This window comes from Oncorhynchus keta, chromosome 26 (genome assembly GCF_023373465.1).
Source record: "Oncorhynchus keta strain PuntledgeMale-10-30-2019 chromosome 26, Oket_V2, whole genome shotgun sequence".
NCBI classification, from domain to species: domain Eukaryota; kingdom Metazoa; phylum Chordata; class Actinopteri; order Salmoniformes; family Salmonidae; genus Oncorhynchus; species Oncorhynchus keta.
Window position 1 is genome coordinate 29,364,647 of NC_068446.1, and position 25,422 is coordinate 29,390,068.

Below are 25,422 nucleotides of genomic sequence, written 5' to 3' on the forward strand. Positions count from 1 at the left end.
AAAAAGGGGAAACTCAGCAGACTTGAATGTGATTCCATTTTCCTGTTTTAGATTCTTCAACACTAGAGCTGGGTTGACTCACCTCCATGGTCTTGACCACAGGATGGCCCACCTCATGTCGGTAGTACCCAACTCCATTCACAGTCATGTTCAGTGTCATCTTCCCTGTCACAGGCTTCCCAAAGGTATACCTAAAGAGAGAAAAGTAATTTGTGTTCAAACAGGAGTAGAGCTGCTACTTTGCCTCTCTAATGCTTAAAGAACAGTATGTGTTAGAGCATCACATTAGGATGAGGTGAATCCTGTGAGTTAGTCACTCACCTGGCCTTCACGGTGGCCTGTTCACACGTGTTCAGGTCCCGGATGTACCGTGGAGGGTCTATCACCAGCTCAAACTTGGGCATCACTGTGTGGAGTAGAGGAAGAGGTAGAGGGGTCCACAACATGGTTATACAGTCCCAGTTCAAACCTATAAATACCACCTCAAACAGAAGGGTCTTTGAACATACACTACATGACCAGAAGTATGTGGACACCTGCTCGTTGAACATCTCATTCTAAAATCCTGGGCATTAGTATGGAGTTGGTCCATGGTTCGGGCTAGGCCCCTTAGTTCCAGTGAAGGAAAACTTAACACTGCAATATACAATGACATTCTAGACAATTCTGTGCCTCCAACTTTGTGGCAACAGTTTGGGGAATGCCCTTTCCTGTTGAGCATGACAATGCCCCTGTGCAGAAATAGTTTGTCGAGATCAGTGTGGAAGAATTTGACTCGCATGCACAGAGCCCTGACCTCAACCCCACCGAACACCTTTGGGATGAATTGGAACATTGACTGAAAGCCAGGCCTAATCGCCCAACATCTGTGCCCGACCTCACTAATGCATCGTGGCTGAATGGAACCAAGTCCTTGCAGCAATGTTCCAACATCTAGTGGAAAGCCTCCCCAGAAGAGTTGAGGCTGTTATAGCAGCAAAGGGGGGTCCAACTCCATATTAATGCCCATGATTCTGGAATGAGATTTTCGACGAGCAGGTGTCCATACACTTTTGGTCATGTAGTTTACCTTCTATGCTCACTTCGAGGAAAGCAAAACTGAAATATGCATGAGAGCACCAGCTGTTCCGGACGGCTGTGTGATCATGCTCTCCATAGCCGATGTGACTAATACCTGTAAACAGGTTAACATTCACAAGGCCGCAGGGCGGCAGACAGATTACCAAGACGTGTACTCAGAACATGCGCTGACCAGCTGGCAAGTGTCTTCACTGACATTTTCAACCTGCCCCTGACCCAGTCTGTAATACCTACATGTTTCAAGCAGACCACCATAGTCCCTGTGCCCAAGAACGCCTAGGTAACCTGTCTAAATGACTATCGCCCCATAGCACTCACATCTGTAACCATGAAATGCTTTAAAAGGCTGGTCATGGCTCAGATCAACACCATCATCCAAGATACCTTGGACCCACTCCAATTCGCATAACACCCCAACAGACCCACAGATGACACAATCTCTATTGCACTCCACTTTCCTACCTCTACAAAAGGAACACCTATGTGAGAATTCTTTTCATTGACTACAGCTCAGTGTTCAACACCATAGCTCCCTCCAAGCTCATCACTAAACTAAAGACCCTGAGATTAAAAACCTTCTGCAACTGGATCCTGGACTTCCTGATGGGCCGGTGGCGAGGGTAGGCAACAACACATCCACGACGCTGACCCTTAACACGGGGGCCTTTCAGGGTTGCATACTTAGTCCCTTCCTGTACTCCTTGTTGCCCCATGACTTTGTTGTCGCGCACGACTCCAACACCATGGTTAAGTTGGCCAATGACACGACGGTGGTTGGAGTGATCACCGACAACAATGAGACAGCCTACAGGGAGGAGGTCAGAGACCTGGCAGTGTGGTGCCAGGACAACAACCTCTTCCTCAACGTCAGCAAGACAAAGGGGCTGATCGTGGACGAAAGGAAACCAAGGGCCGCGCATGCCCCCATTCACATCGACAGGGCTGTAGTGGAGCGGGTTGAGAGCTTCAAATTTCTTGGTGTCCACATCACTAAGGACTTATCATGGTTCAAACACCAACACAGTCGTGAAGAGGGCACAACAGTTAATCAAAATGGCTACCCGGACTATGTGCATTGACCCGCTATCCTTGCACTGGCTCTATGCACACACATACTACACTGACACTCCAACACGCACGCACACACACACACACACACACACACACACACACACACACACACACACACACACACACACACACACACACACACACACACACACACACACACACACACACACACACACACACACACACACACACACACACACACACACACACACACACACACACACACACTACATACGCTCACACACACACAAAACACACACACGCACGCATATTGACGCCACAGAAACACACCCACATATAGACACAAACGCTGTTGCAGCTGCTACCTAATAGCCTAGTCACTTTTACCCCTACCTACATGTACATATTACCTCAACTACCTCGTACCTCTGCACATTGACTCAGTACCAGTACTCCTTGCATATAGCCTCGCTATTGTTATTTTATTATGTTACTATTTTATTTTTCTTGTTATTTGCGAGAAGAAAAAAAAATTATTTCATTTAAACTCTGCATTGTTGGGAAAGAGCTCGTAACTAAGCATTTCACAGTAAAGTCTAGACCTGTTGTATTCGGAGCAGGCAACAAATAAAATGTTGTTTGATTTGATAAATGGTCCACTTTCAGGTAGCAAGTAGCAACTCACCATACTTCTGCACTTCAAAGGACTTGTTGTAGGTGTGCCCCTGCATTTCTACAAAGATGAACCACTCTCCAAACACGGGCTGGTCTGAGAGAGGGAAACTCATGTTGATGACCCCTGAGGAGAGAAGCAGGGGTCAAAAAAGATCAACGCCACATGAACTACAGCAGTCACTACACAGTAGATGATGATAATGATGACATAGGGAGTTTCTCACCACAGCAGAGGGGTTTAAGCCCTTTCCACTGGACCATCCGAGACCCTCTTGGGTCCTGCAACCCAGAGTATGAATACACAGTTGATCGAGAGATTGTACTTTCATCAAATTATGCATTACTCTGTTTCTCCCTACCTGAAAGATGTGAACTTACATAAGTACTCATGAGTAAAGTTATGTAAGGGTTATGCTAATAAATATATTGGGGGTAACCCCTGCGTGATGAAATCCTACAGTAAGCTACTTCTTACATACACTGACCTGGCTCTGACTCAAGGGGAAAGACTATCACTAACGGCTGTCAATCAGTTCATTTCAGCCACTCGCACAGAAACTTCCCTGACCAAGAGGGGCACGGGACTGCAGGCTGCAGGTGACAGAATAACACAAACAGCTACACAGTTTCTTAGTCACTGAGCTGAGCCCGTTTCCAGAGCTTCCTCAGACATTTTAACACCAAGCAGCATATTTGCCCAGAAAAGATACCGCAGACAGAGCACAAGAGGATGTGAGAGGGACAGAGAGAGATTGAGAAGAGAGAGAGATGGAGAAGAGAGAGAGAGGAGGTGTGCAGCATTAGCTGGGCAAGATGTAAGGGCCAGGCTGGAGCTCAAAGCCCAGGCCTGTTATCAAATTGAGCCCTTCCCTGCCCTGTAATCTCCTGCCTGGGGTTGGGAGACTAAACCCCCAATGTCCCGTGGCCCTCCCTCTAGGTCCGGGTGGTCCCTCCCTCCACTTACCAAAACGTAGGCCTCAATCTGCAACCAGGAGAAGAAGAAGAGTAAAAAAAATGAGTCAAGGACGGCACACACATTAGACAAACTGCACAGCCACATGGCAAAATATCTCCACCTCCTCCCCCCTCTCCAACAATCATCCATCTGTGAGTGCGAGCGTTAGCCTTTGCCAGCAGCAGACCTTTATAGCTCCAGCCATCAATAAACACACTGTCTACACAGCGGCAACTATATATTTGGAGCCATTTCTAAAAATTGTAGTAGAAATGGCAAGGTTTGTGATGGTAAATAGGTTACTGTACATTTAGTGTGCATTCAGGCTCAGGCCAGGTTTCCCCCACTTCACTACCCTCTGACAGAATGTTGGAAAAATAGGTGTGTGAAAACTAGCTTGATACCACCCTTCATTAAAAGCCATAACACATCAAAGGAGAGGAGGCCAGCTGCTTGGAATCAAGGCCCACTGATAAACATTAGATCAACACACCTGATTCTCATATTTCACATCTCATTAATTCCCTGTAAGTGGGTGTGATGTCTTGGCTTTGATGTGAGAGACTGGGTGCATTACCTTGTCATTGGCTGGCCTCAGATCCGGAGTGACAGAGTACACATTGATGAGCACTGGATTGAGAGAGGCACAGATTATTACCCATTTCAATGCATTTCTAATGTAGAGTGCAATAAACAATCCATGTCATGTCATTAGCTTTCTCCTGGGCTGCTATTAAGACTGGCTTCTTACAACACACAATGGCCGATGAATAAATCTATCTACAGAGGTTTATGAGTAGGACAATGGCTGCTACTGGAAGGGCCTGGAAGGCTGAGACCTTTGTGTTTGGGCTTGTAGACTGGCTTATCCGTCTGGATGAAGACGGCTGTGCCCTTGCTGTCCACAGTGACAGTGGTGTAGTTGTGGAAGATATACCCCCGCTCAGTGATGTGGCGATTCCCCCACACCTTCAGATGGGCCTGACCTCTCAGACCACGAGGGACCTGAAACCAGGAAGGGCACATATATCTTCAGGAATGCGGTACCTAACACAACACCACACAGACCCGTGTCAAACCCCTTGCTAAAGTGCCTACCAACCACAGTGGACAATACGAGACTATATTTGATAAAGACAGGGTTGGGGGTTAGAGGAGTGGAGGAATCAAGTCGTGAATGTTGGATTGATCCATTCCAGCCTTTGGGGCCTGCAGACCCTTACATGCACATCAACAGCTGTTGCATATTATATTTGAGGCTATTACCTTATTCCAAATGAATGTGCAAAAAGGCAGATGTTCACATACAAATGATGTTAGTTTTGTTTTGCATGTCATCTGTGGAATATGGACAAACTGACTGGGATCTCACTACTGTGCAGCTGGAGCCACAACCATTTTACACTCTTGAAACAACAATTATGTTTTTATTCACAACACTACACAACAAAGATAAAAAAAACAATTAACAAACGATAGACAGAAATGCCGTTGAACACAATGACGTCGCTCTCACCTTTAATTTGATTGTGCCTTTGTCTGAAATGGAAAAAAATGAATAAAAATCACACAAAACAAGGCAAAATATTCCGATCAAAATGATTTGAGTTCTTGTGATTGTGTGGTTTGATCAAGGAACATTAACTTGTGTCAACACCGGGCCTTGAGTGCCACAGTGTATACTGGTTTCCGTCCTTGCAGTTTACAGTAATCAAGAACCATAGTTATATACTGCCTGGTTAAACCTTTGATACATCACAATAAACAGTTCTGTTGAATCTCTGGCCAATCAAGGGGTCGTCACTAGTTACCACAGCCACAGATGAATAATTATGGCTTAACCCCACCTATTTCTACAATTTCTATTAATAAATTCTGATTTTAAACCAAACCATAACCACACTGCATACCTTACGCCTAACCGTGAAAAGGAAACATCATGAATCTTTACGATAAAGCCAATTTTGAGTAAAGAAAGACCAGTGGAACTGGAGTGATGCACTCTCTGCAGGAGATACAGCTGCAGGCTCTTTCAATGAAGCGCTGAAGTCCCATCTATTTGTACTGCTGTCAAACAAATCCCACATAGATACACAATAGCCAGGCTTAACAATAAACCCCATATCGAACGCGACATCCGTTAAGGGCCCTGTGGGGTCAGAAGTATACACTGTACCCGACAGGTCAATCAGCCTCATGCTGTGTGTTCCCCTGGAAGTGTGTGTGCACTCTCAGTGTAAGAAATGGTGGTGTGTGCTCCTATGTTAGCTTGTGTGTGTGGGGGGGTGGTCCTCACCTAGCACTGTGCCTTGGCTGTACGCCACTGTCTCACCCTTCACAGAGAGCTGGACCTGGACGTGCGTCTCCTCCACAGCGTTGAAGATTGTGACACTCAAAGCCTCCTCCACACCAGCACGGAACACTGAGGGAGCAGCGATTAGGTAACCCCTAGTGTCCAGGAATGAGAGGGGTGTTGGTCAACAGACAGGGCATCGTAGAAACGTTCAGCCAGGGGTTCACAAATTTGGTGTTTGGTGGTTTCTTTCTCCATTTTCTGATAGGTAGATCATTCTTATTCCAGTATGCTTAGAGCAAGCAGCAACACCCAATATCAACACACCAGCGGCCCCAACTTCACCCTCCTGGCCTCCAAATATGGCTGTTTATGATGTTACACAAGACAGTATCTATATACACACACACACACACAGAGTCCTCAAGGGATTTGCAAAGTGAGATCAGGTTTAATTGCGAGGATAGTAGGGACACAGTACCTGTCAGCCAAAAGAGCTCTGCTCTAGTGTTCTAGTTGTGTGGTCTGGCACCACTTCTGATGTAACCTAGTTGTTTTTTAAACACAATGACCAAGATTAAAAACAGTCAACTCTGACATTTAGTCGAGGAAAGACGGCTGTCAGAAGGGTCGGAGGCCAAAGGTCATCCGCAGAAGTACATAAAACATTCTGAAAGTACAATTACATTTTTACAACTGGTTGGCAGAGGACCACCATAAATGAGAGCGGCGCAAGGGGTTCACTGGCAGTTGCATTTTAAAGAGTTCCAGAAGTTCACTGACCTTAGTTTGGAGTCATACTAAGGTTCCATATGGAACTTTAATCAAACTATTACATGACTGTTACTACTGCAATATTACATGCTTATTTCCCTTTTTTCACGAGTTAAAATTAACAAAAACATTTTCAAAAAGTAATCTGTGTCATTCAGGTATGATAGTTTGTTTTCCAGACATGGGAGCTCCCATTTTAAACTTTCCTCAATATCAACCAAATTAGAATGAGCATTGAATCCACCATCCCAATTGTATGTCTTAGTATCAGATCAGGTGGTTAACATTACAGTGCTTGGGGGCCAGAGGCAATCTAAGTCACACAGAGTCATGAGAAAATCCCTTGGAAAATGGGGCTTTGGGAATAGAAAGATAATAGGAGGAAAATGACTCTCAATGTTTGATCTGCAGCAAGTTCAAGCAGCTTTTTGATAAGCTTGCGTCAGGTGCTGAGGACCTTATTTTAATGATGCATTGAACGTCACAGTGGTTTCTGCATGCCTCCTCAGAGCTCAGTCTCAAGTGCTTGAGGACTGACGTTCTTTTGTTAGGAAAGCTGGTATTAGTCCCATAGCGATCTCAATGGTGTGGTGGGCTGGGCTCCCCTCTGGAGCATTTGGCAGCACAGCTTGTAACCCTTTGAAATTATTAACACAGCAGACTTCTCCACAGTTAGTCTCTGGAATACTGTTGACAGCAGCCCGACAGATAGCATCCTTAGGGCCTCTTCACACTACATCACTTTGACAGCACAAACTAGGTCCAGGAGAGATACGTGTGTAGTGTAAAGAGACGGATCTAGATTCAAATCTCTATTTAAAAGATGTCTCCCACACTACAGTGCATTTGGAAAGTATTCAGACCCCTTGACTTTTTCCACATTTTGTTACGTTTACAGCCTTAATAAATGTTTCCCTCGTCAATCTACACACAATACCCCACAATGATAAAGCAAAAAAAGGTTTTTGGAAATGTTTGCTAATTTATTACAAATAAAAAAATGAATACTTTATTTACATAAGAATTCAGACCCTTTGCTATGAGACTCAAAATTTAGCTCAGGTGCATCCTGTTCCCATTAACCATCCTTGAGATGTTTCTACAACTGGATTGGAGTCCACCTGTTGTAAATTCAATTGATTGGACATGATTTGGGAAGGCGCACACCTGTCTATATAAGGTCTCAGAGTTGACAGTGCATGTCAGAGCAAAAACCAAGCCATGAGGTTGAAGGAATTGTCCGTAGAACTCTGAGACAGGATTGTTTTGATGGTACAGTACTGGGGAAAGGTAGCAAAACATTTCAGCAGCATTGAAGGTCCCCAAGAACACAGTGGCCTCCATCATTCTTAAATGGAAGAAGTTTGGAACCACCAAGACTCTTCCTAGAGCTGGCCGTCAAGGCCAAACTAGGCAATAATGGTAGAAGGGCCTTGGTCAGGGAGGTGACCAAGCACCCGATGGTCACTGACAGAGCTCCAGAGATCCTCTGTGGAGATGGGAGAACCTTCCATAAGGACAACCATCTCTGCAGCAATCCACCAATCAGGCCTTTATGGTAGAGTGGCCAGACGAAAGACACTCCTCAGAAAAAGGCACATGACAGTCTGCTTGGAGTTGCCAAAAGGCACCCAAAGACTCTCAGACCATGAGAAAAAAGATTCTCTGTTCAGATTAAACCAAGATTGAACTCTTTGGCCTGAATACCAAGCGTTATGTCTGGAAGACACCTGGCACCATCCCTACGGTGAAGCATGGTGGTGGCAGCATCATGCTGTGGGGATGTTTTTCAGCAGCAGGGACTGAGAGACTCGTCAGAATCGAGGGAAAGATGAACGGAGCAAAGAACAGAGAGATCCTTGATGAAAATCTGCTCCAGAGCGCTCAGACCGGGGCGAAGGTTCCCCTTCCAACAGGACAACGACCCTAAGCACACAGCCAAGACAACACAGGAGTGGCTTCGGGACAAGTCTCTGAATGTTCTTGAGCCAGAGCCCGGACTTGAACCCGATCGAACATCACTGGAGAGACATGAAAATAGCTGTGCAGCGACGCTCCCCATGCAACCTGACAGAGCTTGAGAGGATCTGCAGACAAGAATGGGAGAAACTCCCCAAATACAGGTGTGAGGCAGTAATGGGGCCAGGGATGCTATTTGGTTTGTTTTTTCGCGTTGTTCGTAACTTCTTTTGTACATAATGTTGCTGCTACAATCTCTTAAAACCGAAAAGAGCTTCTGGACATCAGAACTGAGATTACTCACCTCAGATTAGACTAAGAGTTTTTCTTCAATGAGTCGGACGGGGGGGATATATTACAGACACCTGATCAGGTCCAGATCCCTGTCATAGGCTGGAGAAGAAAACTGAGATTTTGCGGAAAAATATCAGGGAGCCTTGTGAGGATCAGGCGACAAGTGGCTAATCTGCCTTTGTCTTCCATCCTGCTAGCTAACGTTCAATCGCTGGAAAATAAATGGGACAAACTGAAAGCACGTATATCCTACCAACGGGACATTAAAAACTGTAATTTCTTATGTTTCACCAAGTCGTGGCTGAACGAAGATGTTAACAACATACAGCTGGAGGTTTATACACTCTACCGGCAGGATGGAACAGCAGCCTTTGGTAAGACACGGGGCGGGGGCCTATGCATACAGCTGATGCACAATATCTAAGGGAGTCTCAAGGTTTTGTTTGCCTGAGGTAGAGTATCTCATGATAAACTGTAGACCACACTATCCGCCTAGAGAGTTTTCATCTGTATTTTTCGTAGCTGTCTACAAACCACCACAGACCGATGATGGCACTAAAACCACACTCAATGAGCTGTATACCCCCATAAACAAACAGGAAAATGCTCACCCAGAGGTGGTGCTCCTAGTGGCCGGGGACTTTAATGCAGGGAAACTTAAATCAGTTTTACCTCATTTCTATCAGCATGTTAAATGTGCAACCAGAGAGAAAAAAAATTCTAGGCTACCTTTACTCCACACACAGAGACGAGTACAAAGCTCTCCATCGCCCTCCATTTGGCAAATCTGACCATAATTCTATCCTCCTGATTCCGGCTTACAAGCAAAAATGAAAGCAGGAAGCACCACCGGAAGTACGGTGGGTGACATATATGGCAGTGGTTAGAGCGTTGTACTACTAATCAGAAGGTTGCAAGTTCAAACCCCCGAGCTGACAAGGTACAAATCTGTTGTTCTGCCCCTGAACAGGCAGTTAACCCACAGTTCCTAGTTCTTAACTGACTTGCCTAGTTAAATAAAGGTAAAATAAAAAATACACTACGTAGCCCCCTCTGAGCAGTAGTGTAAAGTCAATGGCTCTCCCACACCTAATGATTTTATATATACACTAGATGACTGACAGGGGGCTCTATTTTGAAGCCAACACAGCTCCATCGCGGCACTTCCCCAGCGTAAAAATATTTTGTAAGCAAAAAGTAATTTTTATGTCTACATTTGTTTTTGCCATGTTTATTTTATTACAGACACATAATACTTAAATTATATTATGTTAGGTAAACATAAACAGAAACATAAAAAAAACACATTAAAACATTTACCTTAAAGTAAAAGTACTAATGTTACTGTTCCACGGCAACAACAAAAGTACTTATATACCTGTCATTTTGTCCTTGAAACATTTCATTGAAATACTGTAGAATTAAATTAATTCCTATGGAGTCATTGAACACTGGTCCCTTTAATAATGTTTACTGTTTTACCCACTTTATATCTATATACTGTATTGTAGTCATGGATCATCCTATATAACTACTGCTTTTCACAACTTTACCATTCACATACATATAGTGCATTCGGAAAGTATTTATACCCCTTGACTTTTTCCACATTTTGTTACGTTACAGCCTTATGTAACGTCTGCTTCCAACTCACACTCTCAAACACCTAGATCCCCTGAACGCAGCTCACTCTCCAGATCCCAATCACCTGAATTCTGATCACCTGTTCACACACCTGTATGTCATTATCACACACCAGATCATTCAGTTAATTGCAAATCAAATCAAATCAAACTTTATTTGTCACATACACATGGTTAGCAGATGTTAATGCGAGTGTAGCGAAATGCTTGTGCTTCTAGTTCCGACAATGCAGTAATAACCAACGAGTAATCTAACCAAACAATTTCACAACAACTACCTTATACACACAAGTGTAAAGGGATAAAGAATATGTACATAAAGATATATGAATGAGTGATGGTACAGAACGGCATAGGCATGATGCAGTAGATGGTATAGAGTACAGTATATACATATGAGATGAGTAATGTAGGGTATGTAAACATAAAAGTGGCATTGTTTAAAGTGGCTAGTGATACATGTATTACATAAAGATGGCAAGATGCAGTAGATGGTATAGAGTACAGTATATACATATCAGATGAGTAATGTAGGGTATGTAAACATTATATTAAGTGGCATTGTTTAAAGTGGCTAGTGATAAATGTTTTACATGAATTTTTCCAATATTAAAGTGGCTGGAGTTGAGTCAGTATGTTGGCAGCAGCCATTCAATGTTAGTGGTGGCTGTTTAACAGTCTGATGGCCTTGAGATAGAAGCTGTTTATCAGTCTCTCGGTCCCTGCTTTGATGCACCTGTACTGACCTAGCCTTCTGGATAATAGCGGGGTAGACAGGCAGTGGCTCGGGTGGTTGTTGTTCTTGATGATCTTTATGGCCTTCCTGTGACATTGGGTGGTGTAGGTGTCCTGGAGGGCAGGTAGTTTGCCCCTGGTGATGCGTTTAGCAGAACTCACTACCCTCTGGATAGCCTTACGGTTGTGGGCGGAGCAGTTGCCGTACCAGGCGGTGATAAGTCGGTGTGCATCTGTAAAGGTTTGTGAGTGCTTTTGGTGACAAGCCAAATATCTTCAGCCTCTTCAGCGCTGCTGCGCCTTCTTCACCACGCTGTCTGTGTGGGTGGACCAATTCAGTTTGTCCGTGATGTGTACGCAGAGGAACTTAAAACTTACTACCCTCTCCACTACTGTCCCGTCGATGTGTATAGGGGGGTGCTCCCTCTGCTGTTTCCTGAAGTCCACAATCATCTCCTTTGTTTTGTTGACGTTGAGTGTGAGGTTATTTTCCTGACACCACACTCCGAGGGCCCTCACCTCCTCCCTGTCTTGTCATTGTTGGTAATCAAGCCTACCACTGTAGTGTTGTCTGCAAACTTGATGATTGAGTTGGAGGCGTGCATGGCCACGCAGTCGTGGGTGAACAGGGAGTTCAGGAGAGGGCTCAGAACACACCCTTGTGGGGCCCCAGTGTTGAGGATCAGTGGGGTGGAGATGTTGTTACCTACCCTCACCACCTGGGTGCGGCCCGTCAGGAAGTCCAGTACCCAGTTGCACAGGGCGGGTCGAGACCCAGGGTCCAGGGAGCTTGATGACGAGTTTGGAGGGTACTATGGTGTTAAATGCTGAGCTGTAGTCAATGAACTGCATTCTCACATAGGTATTCCTCTTGTCCAGATGGGTTAGGGCAGTGTGCAGTGTGGTTGCGATTGCATCGTCTGTGGACCTATTGGGGCGGTAAGCAAATTGGAGTGGGTCTAGGGTGTCAGGTAGGGTGGAGGTGATATGGTCCTTGACTAGTCTCTCAAAGCACTTCATGATGACGGAAGTGAGTGCTACGGGCGGTAGTCGTTTAGCTCAGTTACCTTAGCTTTCTTGGGAACAGGAACAATGGTGGCCCTCTTGAAGCATGTGGGAACAGCATACTGGGATAAGGATTGATTGAATATGTCCGTAAACACAACAGCCAGCTGGTCAGCGCATGCTCTGAGGACGCGGCTGGGGAAGCCGTCTAGCCCTGCAGCCTTGCGAGGGTTAACACGTTTAAATGTTTTACTCATGTCGGCTGCAGTGAAGGAGAGTACGCAGGTTTTGGTAGCGGGCCGTGTCAGTGGCACTGTATTGTCCTCAAAGCGAGCAAAGACAGTTGTTTAGTCTGATTGGGAGCAAGACATCCTGGTCCACGATGGGGCTGGTTTTCTTTTTGTAATCCGTGATTGACCCTGCCACATACCTCTTGTGTCTGAGCCGTTCACCCCATCATTGTGAGGTATTGTTTGTTTTGTGACACACTTCTTTTCGGAGCTCTGTTTTTCCCGTAATTTAATCCTCCCGTGTATGACTTTTTACCTGTCTCACTAATGAAGCCTTTTGCTTTTTCCCTGACTGTACTTTAGCCTATCGGATTTCCTGTTATCAACCTATTGCCTGATCTCCCGGACAACGTTACTAAACTTTTCCCTGCCTGTACTGTTGCCTTTTTGGACCCCCTGTGTATGACCTTCTGCCTCCTCCTGTGGTCCTGTACAAATAAACACCTGCTGCGCCCTGCGCTTGAAACCAGCTCCCTGTCTCTCATCGTGTTCATTACACCTTATTGTAAAATTAATTACATTTTTTTTTCCTTCATCAATCTAAACACAATACCCCATAATGAAGCCAAAACAGGTTATAATACATTTTTGCAAATGTATGAAAAATAAAAAACTGAAATATCACATTTATATTCAGACCCTTTACTCTGTACTTTGTTCAAACACCTTTGGCAGAGATTACAGCCTTGAATCTTCTTGGGTATGACGCCACAAGCGTCGCACACCTGTATTTGGGGAGTTTCTCCCATTTTTCTCTGCAGTTCCTTTCAAGCTTTGTCAGGTTGTATGGGGAGCCTGTGCTTAGGGTCGTTGTTCTGTTGGAAGGTGAACCTTCACCCCAGTCTGAAGTCCTGAGTGCTCTGGAGCAGGTTTTCATCAAGGATCTCTCTGTTCTTTGCTCCGTTCGTCTTTGCCTCGATCCTGACTAATCTCCCAGTCCCTGTCACTGAAAAACATCCCCACAGCATGATGCTGCCACCACCATGCTTCAGGGATGGTGCCAGGTTTTCTCCAGATGTGACGCTTGGCATTCAGGCCAAAGAGTTCAATCTTGGTCTCATCAGACCAGAGAATCCTGTTTCTCATGGTCTGAGAATCCTTTAGGTGCCTTTTGGCAAACTCCAAGCAGTCTGTCATGTGCCTTTACTAAGGAGTGGCGTCTGTCTGGCCATCTACCATAAAGGCCTGATTGGTGGACGGCTGCAGAGATGGTTGTCCTTATGGAAGGTTCTCCCATCTTCACAGAGGATCTCTGGAGCTCTGTCAGAGTGACCATCGGATGCTTGGTCACCTCCCTGACCAAGGCCCTTCTACCTTTATTGCTTAGTTTGGCCAGACGGCCAGCTCTAGGAAGAGTCTTGGTGGTTCCAAACTTCTTCCATTTAAGAATGATGGAGGCCACTGTGTTCTTAGGGACCTTCAATGCTGCTGAAATGTTTTGGTACCCTTCCCCAGATCTGTGCTTTGACACAGTCCTGTCTTAGCTCTACGGACAATTCCTTCAACCTCAAAGCTTTGTTTTTGCTCTGACATGCACTGTCAAATATGGGACCTTATATAGACAGGCTTGTGCCTTTCCAAATCATGTCCAATCAATTAAATTTACCACAGGTGGACTCCAATCAAGTTCTAAAAACATCTCAAGAACGATCAATGGAAACAGGATGCACCTGAGCTCATTTTCGAGTCTCATAGTAAAGGGTCTGAATACATATGTAAATAAGGTATTTTTGTTTTTTATTTGTAATAAATATGCAGAAATTTCTCAACCTTTTTTTCACTTTGTCATTATGGGCTATTGTGTGTAGATTGATGAGTAAAAAACATGTAATACATTTTATAATAAGGCTGTAATGTAACAAAATGTGGAAAAAGTAAATAGGGTCTGAATACTTTCCGAATGCACTGTACGTATAGATTACATTTAGATTACTGTTACAGTGCTATTTAGGTTGATAATTGGACAATTTCCAACATTTCTTTATTTCTTAGATTTATTTAAGTACATTGTTTTATTATGTGTGTACTTGTTTGACATTATACAGCATTGTGAGGAGCTAGTAACATAAGCAGATGTTGTAGAGGGTGCAGAGAAAAATGCTTAATTATGTACACTACCAATAAACTTTGATTTGGAGGACTTCTTTTTCTGAGTAGTGCCAATATGGCCGACCAGTGGCTTCAAAGCCTGTCATTGGCCAATACATAGAGATGTCCCTGAGATAATTAACTCAATACCAATAATTGAAAGTTAAAGGCTTAAAATACCCACACGTTTGTGAATCATTGCACCTTTAAATTGTTTAAAAATGAGAAGCTCCTGTATAGTTAGAATTTCTATCCTTATTTTGTTTGTCTTTTTACTATGGTATTTACGGTATGCTTACTGCTGCACTCAAATGAAGCAGGAATGAGTTTTTAGCCGCACCATATACAAGGATCGTCACTAGTTACCATAGCCACAAAGTCATAATTATTTTCAATTTATCTTTTTAAAATCACATTTTAAAACTAACCTTAACTCTAAATTCCAGTGCTCGACTTGGGCAGGAGCTCACTGGAGCGGAGTACCGGCACCTCAAATGATCAACTGCTTGAGCGACTTTTCGTTTTATAGAATATTAGCTCAAAAGTATTGTGGAGTTCCTGCACCTAAATATAAACGGTACTGGCACCGAAAATGTGTACCGGAACCTATTTCAGTCCAAGTCTAGCACTGACTAACACACTGCTAACATTTTGTCTAACCTAACCTTTCAAAAAAAGAGCTAATTGTTTTCATTAATTTTTAGGATATAGCCTATTTTGACTTGTGGCTGCGGTAACTAGTGAAAACACATCCAAGGCTAATGTAAACAGAAAAGTTGCATATCTGACGATCTTTTTGTAAATGAGCTCTAAAACACGTCTTGCAGTAGAAGAGCAGTCATAGGGACCTATATACAAACGACTTAATGTTTAAACTCAAAGTGAAAACGGTCGGATAGCACCATCAAACCAATCGCAACTAGGGCTCTGAACATGTAAAGTGAGTTTAATACATTGTTTCACATTCATGGAATAACGAACAAACACCCTTGATAAATGCATGTCATTCCAACAACCCAGTATTCATTCCTTAAATGCAAAATGCAGCTTCTCGTTAATGATAAAAAACGATAGAAATACAAAACAATGCTATTTGTAAAAGTAACACACTAGGCAGTGTTTGGTCTGTTAAACTTGGTGTGAACAGAGGTGAAGCATGGTGGTTTTGCTTATTACAGTAAAAATGGCAACATGTTAATTTACAATAAAATTAGGTCAACCACTTACTGTCTTTCTTGTGCATAACTTCTGCAGATGAATAAAGTCCACGACAGACTCAACGCTGTCCAGTAGGACCTCAACATTTTCAATAGTAGCCTACATTCAGTTTCCCGTGGGGTGGGTTATAAAGTCGCTCTCAAGAGTTCAGACTTGAACTTTTTCTCAAATCTTCAAATGTACAGTAGCTTCGAACAGCCTATCATTCTTACGTAGCCTATCCATTGAAGCACTGATGTGTGGGCGCCAATTTTTGCCTCGAATCGGCAAGCGAGGATCAAGTTATCATCCCACTTCGAGAAATTCCGTTTTGGGGCAATTGGCTTTGTTCCAGTGGTGTAAAAAGTACCCAGTTGTTATACTTGGGTAAAAGTAAAGATACCTCAATAGAAAATGACTCAAGTAAAAGTAACCCAGTAAAAGTATACTTTAGTAAAAGTATCAAAAGTAAAAGTACAAGGATAAATTATTTCAAATTCCTTATTTTAAGCAAAGCAGACGGCCATATTTTCTAGGTTTTTAAATTTACGGATAGCCAGGGGCACTCTAACTCTCAGACATGATTTACAAACGAAGCATGTGTTTAGTGAGTCCGCCAGATCAGAGGCAGTAGGGATGACCAGGCATGTTCTCTTGATAAGTGTGTGAATTAGACCATTATTTTCCTGTCCTGCTAAGCATTCAAAATGTAACTTTTGGGTGTCAGGGAAAAAGTACATTATTTTCTTTAGGAATTTCGTAAAGTAAAAGTAAAAAATTCTCAAAAATATAAGTAGTAAAGTACAGATACCACATTAAAAAGACTTAAGTAGTACTTTAAAGTATTTTACTTTAAGTACTTCTGCAGACCTCAATGCGCATAGTCCTCATTGCTGAAATATGAGAGAACGGAATTGAGGCAGATGAATAAAGCAAGCAAAAGCTTTATTCATCTGCCTCAATTCCGTTCTCTCATATTTCAGCATTACAGATTATTAGTGTCCTCCCACCCCCCCCAAATGTCGCACACAGAAAAGAGATGTTAGATCATGTTTATCAATTTATTGGCCTGCTTTCCTTCTCCTCTCCAACTGTGCCTCTTCGCCTCTTTGAAGTTCCAAAGCTTTTGTTCCTGCTTTTCAAAGCTTTTGTTCCTGTTGGTGCGAGTCAGAACTGCTCCTAGTAGCCTAGTTCATGCAGACTCAACAGTTCAGACAAGTCACTCATTGCCCTGGCCTCGGTGGCCTTAACGCCAATACAAATACAGCTAAACTCCTTTCCATCAGGTGAATGTCTAGTCAAGAGTAAGATCTCCTGGCAGTTGGCATTACATTTTGTACGAATCAGTGTTCAGTTTACTTAGCAGCCTAATTAACCCAGGCGTGATCTTTGATTAATCTGAAATAATAGAGCCAACTATTAATTTAATTTAACGTTGTTTGCATGCAATATTGCATGGGAAAACCTCTTAACATGGGGATGTGTAATAAGGAATAGTGTTAGAATAAATAGCAGGTTCTTTCGAATTAACCTGTCAAATTCATAATCTGGGTTTCAATGCTTGTGGAGTGTTCCTACTGCTCAGATAAACCTTTGGCCCCCTCAAGTGGCAAACTGTCAGCACTGACAACTGTAATAGAAATCGGTACACTCATCTCCCCTGAATGAGCACTTGCATACTTCCATACACTCGATCGGAGCTTTACACAATTCACAAGTGTAACCACGCCAGCCCAGGACCTCCACTTCCGGCTCCTTCACATGTGGGATTTGAGGAGTATTACTGTCTGTAAGAAAGCCCTTTTGTGGGGAAAAACTCATTCTGATTGGCTGGGCCTGGGTCCCCAGTGGCCTCTCTCAGGCCCACCCATGGCTGCACCCCTGCGCATTCATTTGAAATCCACAGATTAGGGCATTATTTATTTATTTAAATAGACGGATTCCCTTATATGAACTGTATGCAGTAAAATAAAAGTAAGGCATGTGATGTATCAGAAATTGGGGAATGGAATTATAGACGAACTAAAATATTGTCATATGATTATAAATAGTTTATACAGGTTTTATACAAATGTATCAGATTTATTGGAAAGCTGTGAGTGCTATTATATGATACAATATCAGTTGTTGCATTTACAACTTGTCTAGATAGACTGAAGTGTTTGAATGGAATGTTGGCATATTGGCAGTCAATTTGAAACGTTTATGGACTCATGCCTATAAAAACTAGTGGTGCACGAATTTTGGAGTCGACTCCCACTCCTTTGATTGGAATGAAAGGAGTCGACTCTTGCTCGAAACGAATGTGCGCACACATACACAGCACCTCATCATTATTGCTGAGTCGTACTAGGAAGACTACATTAGCGTTCTACAGGACTGACATGAGCATGATGCTGGCCATTTGGCTATAAAAGGTCTATTTTGTTTGAATACAGAAGGTGATGTGTAGGAACTAGAATATTTCAGTGATATTTCTGCTGTGTGCAGGCTTGACAGATCTCATGGGATGATGCGGCGCACTCTATGCAGATAAGCCTATTCTTTGACACATTATTTCCCTATTCGTACGGGTATAACTAGAGACGTTGGTTTTGTCATTATTATCCAAGCATGTGCGTTATTCCAGAGGACGATTCACAAAGGATACGTTGTTACAAACTGTTACAAATTATTTTTCCCCCAACTGAATAGACTGTTACGACGGAAGCCTGGAGGTTTTTATTGAAGGCGTGGAGATATTTCAACGTCATGTCTAGGCGATATTAGGCTACACTGATAACTCGTGTTTGACTGCCAAATGTATAGGTCTCCCTTCCACCTAATATTTAAGTTAATGAAGTGTGATCATAATCATTACTGTAGCGATCCATCCATGGTAGACGTCCTTCCTAATAAAATAAAAAAAAAGCCCGACATCATGCTGATTTGCACTTGGCTGTGTTTATGGACGAGAAAGTGAACATGCCATTTTTTAAAAGTTTAGCGGGGATGCTGCTTTGCGATCTATTGCCTAGGACAGGGCTCTCCAACCCTGTTTGTGGAGAGCTACCAACCTGTAGTTTTTCACTCCAATCCTAGTCGCATTCGATTATGGACAGCCCACATCTCGCATTCGATAGCGCATTCGATTTAATAATTAGCTGGTTGATAAACTGAATCAAGTGAGGTACAACTGGAGTTGGAGCGAAACCCTACAGGAATGTATAGCTCTCCAGGAACAGGTTTGGAGAGGCCTGACCTAAGAAACCAACAGCCAGCCAGGGTTTAATTAAATAAGCTATAGGCAATACTTTTTATTGCACATTTAGGCCTAATTAAACTGATGCATTTCGCGATTTGACAGTTGACAGTGCATGTCAGAGCATAAACCAAGCCATGAGGTGGAAGGAATTTTCAGGAGAGCTCAGAGAAAGGATTGTGTCGAGGCACAGATCTGGGGAAGGGTACCAAAACATATCAGCAGCATTGAAGGTCCCCAAGAACACAGTGGCCTCCATCATTCTTTAAAATGGAAGAACTGAGCAATCAGGGGAGAAGGGCCTTGGTCAGGGGGGTGACCAAGAACCCAATGGTCACTGACAGAGCTCTACAGTTCCTCTGTGATGGGAGAACCTTCCAGAAAGATAACCGTCTCTGCAACACTCCACCAATCAGGCCTTTATGGTAGAGTGTCCAGACGGAAGCCACTCCTCAGTAAAAGGCACATGACAGCCCGCTTGGAGTTTGCCAAAAGGCACCTAAAGACTCTCAAGACCATGATAAACAAGATTCGCTGGTCTGATGAAACCAAGATTCAACTCTGGCTTGAACTCCAAGCGTTACATCTGGAGGAAACCTGGTACCATCCCTATGGAGGAGCATGGTGGTGGCAGCATCATGCTGTGGGGATGTTTTTCAGTGGCAGAGACTGGGAGACGAGTCAGGATCGAGGCAAAGATGAACAGAGCAAAGTACAGAGAGATCCTTGATGAAAACCTGCTCCATAGCGCTTAGGACCTCAGACTGGGGGCGAAGGTTTACCTTCCAACAGGACAACGACCCTAAGCACACAGCCAAGACAACGGAGGAGTGACTTCGAGACAAGTCTCTGAATGTTCTTGAGTGGCCCAGCCAGAGCCCGGACTTGAACCCATTCAAACATCTCTGGAGAGACCTGAAAATAGGTGTGCAGTGACGCTCCCCATCCAACCTGACAGAGCTTGAGAGGCTCTGCAGAGAAGAATAGGAGAAACTGCCCAAATTGGTGTGCCAAGCCTGTAGCGTCATACCCAAGAAGACTTGAGGCTGTAATCAGTGCCAAATGTGCTTCAACAAAGTACTGAGTAAAAGGTCTGAATACTTATGTAAATGTAAAATATCAGGTTATGTAAAAGTCAAGGGGTTTGAATACTTTCCAAATGCACTGTAGCCTATGCGCATGGTACTGACTGTCTCTCTACCTGCCCAGATCCTCTCTCCCTCACCTGCTCCTCTTTTTCTTTGCTATGAAACACACTAGTGTGTTTGGTCTTCAGTCTGTTGAGTGTAGAATAGCTCAGCCTACTCAATGATTGCCCCTATTTTAGTGAAATTGCATGAGACATTGCACTCCAATAAATTGTGAAATACAGTGTTGTGATAGCTTTAGCCAACCTCTTGACATTCCCGATGCATGGTTCTGACTGTCTGCCTGGTGGCCTACATGCCTACCTGTCTCTCCCCCGTTCTTTCTTTGCTGTGAAATATGTACGTTTGTTTTTGTTATAAATATAATTGTAAGAGGTGTGCTCTGTATGTCAGATATCTGAATGAACACTGCAATTATCTACCTATTCAGTGTCTTTTACTAGTCAAAAAAACTAGCTAGGACCCACCCAGGTTGTCTTGCATCTATGTGTTTAGGCAACATCACCTCCGCCACGCTGACCCTCAACACAGGGGTGTGTGCTTAGTCCCCTCCTGTACTTCCTGTTCCATGACTGCATGGCCACCCACGACTCCAACACCATCAAGTTTGCTGACGACACGACGGTGATAGGCCTGCTCACCGGTGATGATGACTCAGCTTACAGAGAGAAGGTCAGTGACCTGGCAGTGTGGTGCTAGAACAACCTCTCCCTCAATGTAAGACCAAGGAACTGATCGTGGACTACAGGAAAGGGGGGCGAGCAAACCCCCATCCACATCGACGGGGCCACAGTGGAGCAGGTCGAGAGGTTCAAGTTCCTTGGTGTCCGTATCACTAAACACTTAAAATGGTCCAAACACACGTGCAGTCGTGAAGGCGGCGCGGTAGCGCCTCTTCCACCTCAGGAGGTTGAAAAAGTTTGGCCCCCAAGTCCTCAAAAGGTTGTACAGCTGCACTATTGAGAGCATTTCAACTGACTGCATCACTGGTGTGGCAATAGCATTGTCCTCGATCGCATGGCGCTACAGAGGGTGGTATGGACAGCCCACATCTGGCAAACTGATGTTTTGCAACAAACATTGCTGCGCTCACGTACCAGTCGTTTACTTGCTAACTGTAGTTATACACGTGCCGCGTTTAACGAGTCGAAAATGTCAAGTTTCCGACTAGCATGTGAAATAAGCCGACCGACAGCGTCATTGCGTTTTGGTATACCAGAAGTACATTAAATTTCCAATAGAACACTGCATTTGCCTTACAGCATTGTGTTGCAGAGGCAGTGCGTTCTGTGTGGTGCATAAACTTATGCATCAAATTGTATGCTTAGACTTGACACAAACAGTAGCAAAAGGGGAATGTTTCAACTTTTCTTGTACACACATCCAGTAAAAAAAATATTTATGCAGTGATGCTGTCGGTCTCAGAGGCGTAACGCCTCAATCACACTTAGACCGTCATAGCTCTAAATGCTAAGCAACATCATCTAGATATGATTGCAAAAAATGTTCAACATTCACCTTCTGCTATTATTTCGGTCATGCCGTCTATGCATGCAATTTGATTCATACTGTACAATCGATAACTCCAACATATGCACCACATAGAACGCACTGCAACGCAATGCTGCAAGGCAAACAGAGTTCCATTGGAAATTAATGTACTGTACTTCTGGTGTAGCAAAACGTAATGACGCTGTCAGTGTGATAGAGGCATAACGGTGATACAATGAATACTTGCAGCAACATCATATGGACACAAATGTTTACAATGAACTCTTAGAGGAAACAGAAATGTATTCCAAGAATAAGGTCTTTGAACAGCTATTAAATATTGATGTATACAATTTAATAAAAAGTTTCACAAAATAATTCCCATGGTCAGTAATTCAAGTAATGTAACTACTGTATATGTTAACAAAAATTATAAACTGGGTGGTTCGAGCCCTGAATGCTGACTGGCCGACAGCCGTGGTATATCAGACCGTATACCACGGGTATGACAAAACCTTTATTTTTACTGCTCTAATTACGTTGGTAACCAGTTTATAATAGCAATAAGGCACTTTGGAGGTTTGTAGTATATGGATAATATACAACGGCTAAGGGCTGTATCCAGGCACTCCGCATTGCATTAGAACAGCCCTTAGTGATGGAATATTGGTCATATACCGCACCCCCTGGGCCGGGCCTTATTCCTGAACTTTAGGCTGTACATTCTACATAATGTTCTCGATGCTGCTTCACTGTTTGGGGCAATAGAGTTCTTGAACTCTTGTCAATCCAAGCTGCTCCTCTTCCAAGGCCTGTTGAATCTGAACCGTCTGGCGACTGACCAATGATGACAGCTCCAATAACTCTGAAAAACCCCTGTGAAGAAGTAAATCCTATGGTCACCAAAACAAACCCACTACATGTTCATTAATTTATTGTCAATCGTATCTTTGGAAAACATAAGTGTTTTCAAGTGATTGGTCTTGACCAGTTTAAAACACGTACCCTTATACGTGAATGCAAATACACCAGGCAAATAGCAAGCTGATCATTCATAATGGTTTCAAAAGACTTAAACTAAATATGACATGTCTTAAGTCACTGTAATCTATGTTTTTACCCTGAGAGCTGCTTGCTGATGTCCTGTGCAGCAGTTTTCATCCCTCTCAGGCACTCAGCAGATTTCTCATTGCCACGGTGAGGTCCCTGTGTGCACTGCAGCAACACTTCCTCACTCTCCTTCAGGCTAGCAGTGGCTTTATCTGAATGGGTAAGAACCACGGTTTTTGTATACAAACACATTCATTGGGGGGGAGGGGTCGGGGGATCCTATGCATAAGAAGTCAATCCAGATAACGCCAAGTTTCTCTTCACTTTCCAGTAATGTGGCAAATTGAACGGAATAATACCAACCCAGAAATGTCATTCTATCCCCGTCCATGTAGAAGTTCTTCACTGGTAGCTCATGTCGTGTGGTGTCAACTGCGGTGGCAAAAGACTTGTATTCCTGTGTGAACTGCTTGGCGGCATTAGCCACAGGAGTTAGTGCTGTGATCTGAAAATATAAAATGTCTGATTATTCCAAATCAAATCATAGATCAGATTATATTACAACAAGCAATTTGTATTTTTAGAATTCATATCAACAACCATACCATAATGATAACACAAAAAAAATACAGGATAACAAATTGTTTTTACATCAATCAAAGTTTGTTTGGGCTGTATTTGGAGAGAAATTACTTCTGACCTGTAAATCGAGCAGGTCGTCCAGCTGCTTGTTCTTCTCCAGGAGGAGGTACTGGCGCTTCTTCTCATGGACTTCTTTCCGTAGCAGCTCCTCTTCCTCCATCACGGCTATAATATGCCCCTCTGCCTCCGCCTTCAATTTCTGGCTATTATTCTCCATCTGAATTCACCAAACCATCAGAGTAGTTAAAGAGGGAAAAAAAGGTTAACCTTAGGGGGTGAAATACCAATAAAACATGTGATTAAGAAATATACCAAATATAATAGTTACCTTGGCTGTGAGGTAAGCCAACAAGAAGGTCTGCATCTCTAGGAGTCTCTTTTCATGTTCATCGTTTCTTTCAGGTTCTACTGCTGCATTTTGTAACACTGTCTTGTCTGTAATATAGGTGAGACATAGCATCTTAACTGTTGATTCCCAAATGTTGGTTTGTTATCAACATGATCTGAATAAAAGGATAGTTTACCTTTAATGGCAGACACATCAAAGTCAGGGCGAAGACAGTGACCATCTAAGATTGTGGATTGCAGAATACTTCTTCCTAATTGCGAAGGCTCAAGGACACTGGACATCATTGCTGGAAAATAAAAAAAGTGTTAAGTAGTAAGTACGCATATAATCTCAGGGCTCTCTACACTAAACTCCACATGGTCAAAGACATTGGAAAAATAAACAGGTTGGCCACAGTAGAGTACAGCCAAACATCTCACTAATCACTGGAAGCACTTACGAGTAGGATTGCGAAGTGACTGAGGAGCCATGGAACGCCTTGTAGGAGACCCCACCCGTGGTTTAACACCAACCGGTTTAGGTGAGGCAGGCCTTGGTGGCACAAGGGTGGACTCATTGGTGAGTGAATTGTTCTGTGGAAAGGTACAGGGGTGACATTTGTTCATTCATTTTGAGAGAACTAACTATGTATTAAATTGAATACAGAGACCAGCAATTGACATGAACTCATAACACTACCTTGGTTAGAGAAGCCTTTTCAACAGGTTGTAGATATCGAGACTTCACTATTGTACCACCAGCTGAAAAAATTATAATGTTATTTGTAACATTGATAATTGTAAAACAAGGTTTCATGTGTCATTTAAATGGTTCTTTCTAACTTACATTTTGTTTTATTTCCATTCCCACTGCTGTTGCCTTTGGCTTTGCTGGGGTTTCCAGTTCCACTGTTGTTGCTCTTGCTGTTTTCAATCACAGCTTTGGAACTGAAAATAACATAAAAACGTGCACACGTAGCCTAAGGGTAAAGGCAGCTGCTAAAAGTTGATTATGAGACCCACAAGATAATGACAGCACATAGCTACGTATCCGTGTTTGTACAGATTTTATAGTAACGTGTCAACACAGCTAGCAGCTGATCACACCATCACATACAGTTACATCAGTAAAATTGCACCAATTTGGATTCATATTTTGTAAACATACACTTAGATTCGCTCTCTACATTGACGAAGAACATGCTCAGCTACCTTTTTGAATCTCCAATGGTAAGTTTCTGACTTTTAGGAACCGATGACACTCTTCTTGACGCCATTTTACTTTCAAGTGAACCGCGTGTACAACAACGTTAATGTTCGGCTTGAAACAAATCCAAGGATGAGGATCTTGCCTGTGTTACTTGTTCAACATATACAATATTGTTTGTTGAAATAAAAAATGCAAAATGTACTTATGAACTCGTTTAGATTTATGTACAATAAATATGGACCACTATTAACGTTACTTTTATGCTACATTTTCTAGCAACCTTTCGGGTTCTA

At 43.2% G+C, this 25,422-nt stretch overlaps 2 protein-coding genes across 5 annotated transcripts in view; both read right to left on the minus strand.

The window, feature by feature from the left end:
- cpamd8 (C3 and PZP like alpha-2-macroglobulin domain containing 8) overlaps positions 1-16,493 on the minus strand; it is a 58,693-nt gene extending 42,200 nt beyond the window's left edge. The window contains exons 1-10 of one of the 4 annotated variants that reach the window (XR_004820624.2): positions 16,051-16,493; positions 6,039-6,190; positions 5,259-5,281; positions 4,582-4,747; positions 4,320-4,372; positions 3,752-3,769; positions 3,012-3,066; positions 2,798-2,911; positions 322-406; positions 83-191 (exon numbers count right to left, since the gene is read on the minus strand). Coding sequence is in view for 2 of the 4 variants with exons in the window: in XM_035737590.2 (XP_035593483.1) it covers positions 83-191; positions 322-406; positions 2,798-2,911; positions 3,012-3,066; positions 3,752-3,769; positions 4,320-4,372; positions 4,582-4,747; positions 5,259-5,281; positions 6,039-6,190; positions 16,051-16,127 (852 nt within the window). In the remaining 2 variants the exon portion in view is untranslated. The remainder of the gene's footprint in view (positions 1-82; positions 192-321; positions 407-2,797; positions 2,912-3,011; positions 3,067-3,751; positions 3,770-4,319; positions 4,373-4,581; positions 4,748-5,258; positions 5,282-6,038; positions 6,191-16,050) is intronic. The other 3 variants (XR_004820623.2, XM_035737590.2, XM_035737589.2) reach the window with 3 other exon arrangements.
- Positions 16,494-22,233: 5,740 nt separating this feature from the next.
- On the minus strand, positions 22,234-25,347 carry haus8 (HAUS augmin like complex subunit 8). The gene is made up of 10 exons (XM_035737597.2): positions 25,132-25,347; positions 24,767-24,867; positions 24,620-24,681; positions 24,381-24,513; positions 24,117-24,227; positions 23,921-24,027; positions 23,651-23,809; positions 23,314-23,455; positions 23,021-23,162; positions 22,234-22,776 (listed from the first exon to the last, which is right to left on the minus strand). Exons 1-10 carry the CDS (start codon positions 25,194-25,196, stop codon positions 22,650-22,652), a joined length of 1,149 nt encoding a protein of 382 aa, XP_035593490.1. The 5' UTR covers positions 25,197-25,347; the 3' UTR covers positions 22,234-22,649.
- Positions 25,348-25,422: the final 75 nt, after the last annotated feature.